The sequence below is a fragment of the Lolium perenne genome, chromosome 1, assembly GCF_019359855.2.
Source record: "Lolium perenne isolate Kyuss_39 chromosome 1, Kyuss_2.0, whole genome shotgun sequence".
Classification (NCBI taxonomy): domain Eukaryota; kingdom Viridiplantae; phylum Streptophyta; class Magnoliopsida; order Poales; family Poaceae; genus Lolium; species Lolium perenne.
Window position 1 is genome coordinate 216,409,709 of NC_067244.2, and position 8,095 is coordinate 216,417,803.

The 8,095-nt window shown below is 46.1% G+C and overlaps 1 protein-coding gene and 1 long non-coding RNA gene across 2 annotated transcripts; both read right to left on the reverse strand.

Annotated features, from left to right (window-relative positions):
- Positions 1-649: 649 nt before the first annotated feature.
- Positions 650-1,846, reverse strand: LOC127337149 (uncharacterized). Its single transcript, XM_051364037.1, has 2 exons — positions 1,656-1,846; positions 650-1,136 (listed from the first exon to the last, which is right to left on the reverse strand). The coding sequence occupies exons 1-2, from the start codon at positions 1,844-1,846 to the stop codon at positions 650-652; spliced, it is 678 nt and encodes a 225-aa protein (XP_051219997.1).
- A 3,533-nt stretch (positions 1,847-5,379) lies between these two features.
- On the reverse strand, positions 5,380-7,535 carry LOC127324073 (uncharacterized). The gene is made up of 3 exons (XR_011750832.1): positions 7,424-7,535; positions 6,161-7,188; positions 5,380-6,047 (listed from the first exon to the last, which is right to left on the reverse strand). It is a non-coding gene; the product is annotated as an uncharacterized lncRNA (long non-coding RNA).
- Between the last annotated feature and the right edge of the window lie 560 nt (positions 7,536-8,095).

The following is an 8,095-nucleotide window of genomic DNA, read 5'->3' on the forward strand; positions in this document are numbered from 1 at the left end:
GGGGAAAACTGAGGAAAAACTAAGGGGCCGGGGAAAACTGAGTACAACTAACGACCCGAGGGCACGAAAATAGAAATCCCAAAAGGCTATATCTCACCAACCTCTGCATTTGCCCTGGCCAGCACCAGCACCACTCCATAGTCCATACAGCCTGCGCTACGTACCTCTCTCAGGCTACTCTCCGAGAAGACGCAGAGATTATCTAATTCCAAGCTAGAATAGCGCGGCGAGCAGCAGAATTCTGGTAGAGATGTCCTCGCAATTGGTACCGTGCAAGCTAGGTCGGAGCCAACCGAACCTGCGGAGATATATCTGACTCTTTCCTTATCCACCTTGCGTGCGGAGCTGGCATGAACCGATCCTGCCAAAGTAACAACATAAATAAGGCTGGTGCCATTCGCAAAAAAAAAAAAAAAAAGCTGGTGCCAATGCATCACAGGCTATAGCCTCGCCACGTCAGCTTTTACCCTCACTCTCACCCCACTCTCACCCCACGGTGCCAGTGCACGGGCTATAGTGCCAGCTCTCACTTCTCTCTCCTCCACATCAGCTTTTCTCTCTCCTTGACATTAGCATTCAAAATAATGCAAGAAAATTATTTTATTCAACTAAAATTGTTACCGATTACATTATAAAAAAATTACATAATCTAGGCATTAGCCCACACATGCTCAATCAAATCATGCTGGAGCTGTGTATACATCGGTGAGTCCCTCATTTCGTTGTCCATCTGAATCCTGGCTGCTAGGCTTGGTGGTGCATTGTTATGTATCGCAGGACCGACATTGGAATCAACTGTCTCATAGATGTCCTCCAAATTTATATCACGCTCATCGTCGATGATCATGTTGTGCAGAATGACACATGCACGCATGATCAACCCAAGAGTATGCCTCGAGTAGGAGCGTCCCGGAACTGCTAGAATGTTGAACCTAGCCTTCAGCACTCCAAAGGCACACTCGACATCTTTGCGCCAAGCTGATTGAGCAGCAGTGAACAGTCGATGCTTTTCACTTTGTGGAAGAGTAACACCTTTCATGAACACCGGCCAGGAGGGGTAGATGTCATCGGCAAGGTAGTAACCCCAGTTGTACTCGTGTCCATTCACCGTGAAGTTCACTATGTGTGCTTCTCCCCTAAGCACATCAGTGAACAACGGCGACTGATTGAGTACATTGAGGTCGTTGTTGGACCCGGCCACTCCAAAAAAGGCATGCCAGATCCAACAATCATACGACGCAACGGCTTGTAAGATTATGGTAGGGTGTTTGATGTCTCCCCTTGTGAATTGACCGGCATGCGTCACTGGGCAGTTTCTCCACTGCCAATGCATGCAATCGATGCTCCCTAACATGCCCGGAAAGCCACGCTCCTCGGCTTTCGCTAACAGACGCTGAGTATCCGCGACATTTGGTCGACGGCAAAACTCTTCCCCGTAATAGTGAATGATGCCTTCACAGAATCTATCTAGACAATCTGATGAAGTTTGTCTAGCTAACTTAAGCCACTCATCTATCGTATCTGCAGCGGCTCCATAAGCTAATAAACGCAAAGCCGCAGTACACTTTTGTAGGGGAGAAAAACCAGCACAATGCGTAGAGTATTCACCCAATCTATCCACAATGCGTAGAAAAAGGGATCGCCTCATCCGATACCTTCGCCGAAAGAAGCTCGGAGGATAAGCACAGTTGTCGGCGAAGTAGTCATCGTAGAGCCGATTGTGGGCACCCAGACGATCACGCCTGATGAACTCTCGATGGCGTCGCGGCCGTCTTGGCTCCGCCTCGAGGTTGAGCATCGCCTCCTCATACTCCGCCTGGAATGCACCGATCATATCACCCTCCATTCCGTCGCTCGAACTGATGCTAGACGAAGACATGGCGTTGAGAGGAGTGGAAATGGAGAGTGGAGGAGATGAAGTGAGGGGTGGAATGAGTGAAACCATATGGGGGGTATTTATAGGGGGTGGGGATGAAATTTTGGGATTTTTGGCTTTTTTTTCGATTTTTTTTAGCCAGCAACGGCTACCCCAACGGCTAGCTGACGTGGACGAATCAGATCGCGCTACCTCAGCTAGCCGTTACCCCCTCGCTCTCGCCCCCGCTCTTGCCCCGACTCGCCAACACATCGCCCCCGCTCTCGCCCCCCTCTCGGCGCCAGCGCGGGCGGCAGCCGGGCGCTACCGCCGGGCGGTGGATCCACCGCCCCGCGCTGCCGTCTCGCCTTGCTCTCGCCCCGCTATCGCCTCCAGGCGGGCGGTACCGCCCGCGCTGCCGCCCGTGTTGGCACCAGCCTAAGGAAGCTGTACTGTATTATTCTTCGAGGAGCAATTAGGTAGCCGCCAAGAATATCAAGTGTGGCAAGATTCAAGGGATGATTTGTTAGAACATTATTATGCCGGGCCAAGGGCCAACTAGTTTGTATTATGCATATACGGATTGTGCTCTGTCACGGAATGGTACCAGATGCAGATGGTATCACGCGGTTCGATCGTTCGGAAGACAGGGCTGAGAAATTCGTGAAAGCAGAAGCCATGCGTTTTTTTGTTGTAGGTATAGGTACTAGCTAGTCTATTTTGCACTCCACGAACGCTTCGAGAACAAAAAATTGCATGGAGTTGGGCAGTAGAGATCGATCACTCATGTGCCCAAACTATACTAGCTATGGGATTCCGTTTTCTTTAGGGTTGGCAACATAGAGAATGTGCCGTCTCCATCCCTCCTAGATAAGTAAGCGACTTGTAGTTAGGGGCAAACTTCAAACAACACACTTAAAGCGTTGCCACGAGTGGCGATCAAAGCGTTCAGTTCCCAATTCAAACTTCAAACAACACACTTAAAAAAACTCCAAACATGATTATTATGAAACTTGGCACGGAAATTTAGTGTGACAAGGAAATATATTATCTGTTCCCAGCGGCAGCAATTGGGTGGGTGAGCGGACGTGCTCACCACCAGGGGTGTGCTCAGTGCACCGACCTTTCTGTTGGGCTTTGATACCTCTAAAAACGTTAGCATTAGGCGGCGCTCTTCCTTCGCTCTTTCTTTGTCGTGTTTTTAGCCGTGCCTGAACTACTGTTCTGTATTTGTTATCTGATGATAATGAAATTCGATCCCTTCGTTGGATCGCTTGAAAAAAAGTGTCTTGGCTGTTTGGTATAATTATCAGAGGGGTCAAGACTATTCGAGTCCAGCCACCTTAAATGATGCGTCTCAGCTGTTTTTGACCTAGAGGGTCCAAGAGCATTTTCAGATGATCTATGATTATTGGAATCCAGCAATCTTAAAGGGCGTGACTTAGCTGTTTCTAGGCCAGTTAAGTCATCTGAGTCAATAACGAAATATAGCCAATTCAAATGGCACAACTAAAAGAGCCATAAATGGTTGAATGTTTTTCAGAAGACCGCAGTGGTTAAATTTTTTCTTTAGGGCCATTTGGGACAATGAGCCGAGACTTGTCTTGAAAACAACCTGTCTGGTCAGAATCTGCAGATGGCACTGAGTGAGACATCGGGTAAGCCTGTAGGAAGGCTAGAGCTTTGAGAGATAAGATGAGAGAGCATTGGGATTTGCCAAAGAAATACTTATTCAGACCTACTGATAAAGATTGGCTGCTAGTTTTGTTGGATAACTGCAACATAAACCAAAGAACTCAAGTTCTGTTATTGTTGTGGCGTGCCTGGCACCTCAGTTGTGATATTGTTCATAGGGAAGGAAATGAAAGTATTATAGGGTCTGCCTCCTTTCTCCTGAACTATGATCATCTTATGTCAGACCCAAGTGGGATATCAACAAATAACAAAGGTAAAGCAATCAGTAGTCCTTTTGTGTTGACTAACCAGATTTACTCTACTGTTCCCAGCGAAAGAGAAGATAGAAGCATGAAGTCCTGGATCCCTCCAACTGAAAATTCTATAAAGATCAGCGTTGATGCTGCGTTCAATAAAGAGACGGGGAAGCAGCCATTGGGGTAGCTGCCCGGGATCATAGTGGGGCTCTAGTCGCTGCGCTGAGCCAAACTACGAGCCGCTGTCAATCGGTGGAAGAAGCTGAAGCTAAGGCGTTGATTGCTGGTCTCCAGATGGGTATAGACCTTAACCTGAATGTGTCTATCCTGGAGTCTTACTGTTTAGTTGTAGTTTCTGCAGTCAACGATCCTTTTTCCAATAGAACTATTATTTGGAGCACCTACAAAGATATAGGCTCTGCTAGATCGATGATGTCTGGATGTTTAGTTTGTCACACTAGGAGAGAGCTTAATATGGTTGCCCATGAGCTTGCAAAAGCTGCTACGGTTTCTGGGGTTTGTAAGTTTTGGTTGGCAGACTTTCCGCCTGTATTCTGGCTGAACTCGCCAAGTGTGATGCTGTAAACATTGTACATGATTAATATATGAGCTCTTCCCCTAAAAAAGACATCGCGTAAGAGCATGTCTAACAGGCCCCTTATTTTTTTTGCCCCGAGTAAAGGGCCCTGTATTCACTTTGCACCGGCCGAAACTCGTCCGAGCTAGCAGACCCCGTATCCCCACCCCGTAAAATAGAATCCTACGGAATATTCTGTTTTCAGCGGCGCGTGGGTGGCTATGGCGGCGGCGCGGGGGAAACGGTTGGGAATTCTGAAGTATCCGCGCGCCCTAGCTAAAATGGGATGAGGGGTTGGCCCTGTATTCAGCCTCCCGCTCCGAACAAGTAAGGGGCGAAGAGCCGCCCCGTAGCCAAAACTGTAAAAAAAATTGACGTGGGGGCCTGTTTTACGGGGTCTGCTAGACGGCCGGTAGAGCCCTACCCGTATATCGGCAATTATTTTACGGGGTTGTGCCTTTTAGGAAATCTGTTAGACATGCTCTAAGCATTTGTGTTTTGCTTTTGGTAGGTAGCCGAATCTTACGTGGCTAGTACTGAGGAAAAGGGCTTTACAGCCAAGAAAGAGGGAAAGGAGAAGACTGTCCTGTGTTGATACTTCCAGTATAAAGCATGAATTCTGAACTCGTAGTGTAGTAGTTGGTGGATCTGTTGCGGCTCGTCCTTTTGTTTCAGGATTCCTGCGTTGCTTGCTACTCCAATTCTCCAAAGTGGCACATTTAGTTTTGTACATTCAGAGTTGACAAGTCGCACATTTATTCTGTTTTATTTTTTGACTGTGAGGAGTATCAGGTAGCCACTTACATTTTCATTTCTCACTTGCCAAATATGCTAGTGGGGTTATCAAGTCCCGGACTTACCATCAGAATAATCAAGTCATTCGTGAAAATAAAAAAGAATAATCAAGTATACAGTGTGCTTCAACATCATCATCATAGCTGAATAGGAACAGCAATCCGAACCACCAAGAGCTCAGGTTAAACGAAGAGACGAAGTCTAGGCGTACATGCATGCTGTTTTTTTTTTGAGAATCATGGCTCTTTATTGATTACAGAACATCAAAGGCTAGTTCATCCCTAACAAAAGTCCGGGATCTCATCAAGGTACAACTTACAGACAGAGGGCTCCTTAGAGCGAGCAAGTTTACCAGCCGTAACATTACACAAACGACTAACATACATAAAAGAACATGAGAGAAAGCCCGATGTTAGCCTCTTGATATCGCCAACCATTGTGCCAACCATCAAACGATCCAGCGCCGTAGCCTGAATCTTCAGAATAAGGGATTGCCAATCCGACGCCAGGATGATCTCTTCTGGAAACCTCCCTCCCGAGCGATCTCGAGCGCCTGATGCACCGCGAAAGCTTCAGCGGCCTCAAGGCTCGCACCGCCCTGCATGGATCCATGGCTGGCAAGCCTGACGGCGCCATGATGATCACGGATCACGGCACCCCAGCCATCCAGGTTCTCCACCTTAAAAACAGCAACATCGACCTTCACACAAACAGTGCCGACCGGTGGTGGATTCCAGGTAGGTTTGGAATGAGAAACACACCTTTTAGTCAGCGACGACTTGTAGCGGAACTTGACGATGTTGTAAACATAAACCATAATGTTGCAGGCCAGGCAAGCCGGCTGGAGACAATCACGGCCATTCCTGGCATCATTCCTGGCCTCCAGGATCTGCCAACATGTGAAATCAAAGGAAGTAGCTTGAATAGCCAAATCTTTTCGAGAAAAGCAAACACCCACAACTTCATATTGGAGAAGGATTTGAGGAAAAGTTTGAGTTGCACCTTGGCCTTCGCTGCATCCCAGATTGATCTTGCAAAGGGACAGAACATGAAGATGTGTTCTACCCCCTCCGAACACTACAGAAGACACAACTATCCTCAGTCGATATACTGCATTTCCGCAGCTATACCCCGGTTGGAAGACAGTCGTGATCCATTCTCCAGATGACAAACTTCATCTTCTTCGGGCAGTTCATGGCCCAGATCGCCTTCCAGCACTTGTCCTAGGAAGCAAAGTCGGAGGAGTCCCCTCGTGCCTTGACACATCATTTGGCAAAGAAAGAACCAGTTCTTTCCATGCTATAGGCCGACCACACCGAGTACTCCATCTGTACCGGTTTATAGGGCCGGAGACCACAACCAGATTTTTGAGGATTGCAAGACCATAGGTAACTATTAGGCTCGAATGCGCTAGGGCCGGTCAATTTTCTCTCTCTTGTGCATGCGGTCTTCACATCGATCTCATCTCGGATGAACTTACTTGTGCATGCACTTTTTTTTTTGCTGCGCAACGATTGGCTAAGAAAAGGAACCCACGGATCCACGAAGGAGGGCCGGGAACACCGGGCTTTCATTACGGGGAGTGGAAATGGTAGTCCAAATCATCGTGCAAGTTTACATCCAATTAAAGTTCACCTTGGTCCTGACAAAACTTGTCCTCCGAAATAACAATCCCGACCAGAGGTTGGAGTAGTACTTAGAGATAGAAACTTAAATGCGACATGAAAAATTAAACCGCGACAACTAGAGTAGTATTATTCTTGCTGCAAACTTATTACTATATTACACGCATCACACATTATGTCAAGTTGACTAGGCAGGGAAAGGAGCAACAAAAGAAGGAGGGATCGTGGTCACCACTATGTCTGAAGTAGAGACACATTCTATCTTGCAATCGTATATGGAAGTGTAGCAAAGACCATTTGTCAGACAACAATAGCAAAATCCGCCGCAACCTTCATGACGATGGACGCACAACCCTCCTGGTAGATTGATCTTCTCGTTATCCATGTCATCGACGCTTAGTTGGCCTATGAATTAATAATCAATCCATTTCAATGCAATTAATACAGATTTATAAACAAACAAGCAACAAATGAGACAAGACACAAAAGAATAAATCACTAGGAATGCAAGTTTTCAGGAGAACTATAGAGGATTTGCGTAAATAAGTTGTGGACTATAACTTTGATGTTGAAGGGCAAGTATTATTGTTGTAGTCATAAATCAGCAAGACAATAACTCTAGTTCACATGGACTACTTACATTGCACTACGGTAGCATAGCATACAAGATGCACACATAGTAAGGCTAGCCAAAAGAAGCAAATTGTACACTTGTGCATCCTCTAATACACCAATAGGCCCTTACTTGATGTTTGTTGATGAGATAATCGGTGACAGTACCAAACAAAGAATCCTATATATAGAGATATTGAGAGGGGGAGATCCCAAGCTATAACTAGCCCCGCTCCCCTATGCTGCAATAATTAATTAGATATCGCCAATTATCCCGCTGCTATAATTGACCCCACTCCCTATCACTAATGCAAGTTTGTAGGAGAAGGAAGAAAATATGCATGTATAAGCCGTTGAGTAGAGCATATCAGACAACAATTAATTTGAATGATTTATAACATTTTGTAATAATCGGACATTAATAAGAGATTTAATAGGCGTTGTTAAATATCCCCAAATTACTTCACCAACAATATCTCCATCAACATTAATCGGCAGTCCAATATCGCCAGTTAGTATTAGAGCATGTTCAATAGAGCCTAGTCAGGTGACTTTAAGAGATTAAATATTATATTTTAGCTGAGTTAGAGGAGAAAAAAGAAAAGAGAGAATGTAAATGGACTTTTATGCAAAAGCCAACTCTAGCACATGCTCCTGGACATATTATGAGAGTGAATGAAGGGCCATGTACCACTAGAAA

Excerpts from the sequence above, each read along its gene's own strand:
- LOC127337149 (XM_051364037.1), bottom strand. The coding sequence starts at position 1,846 with ATGGAGGGTGATATGATCGGTGCATTCCAGGCGGAGTATGAGGAGGCG. Across the intron at positions 1,137-1,655 it reads CCGAGCTTCTTTCGGCGAAG|GGGAGAAGCACACATAGTGA; the intron begins GTATCGGATGAG and ends TGATGTGCTTAG.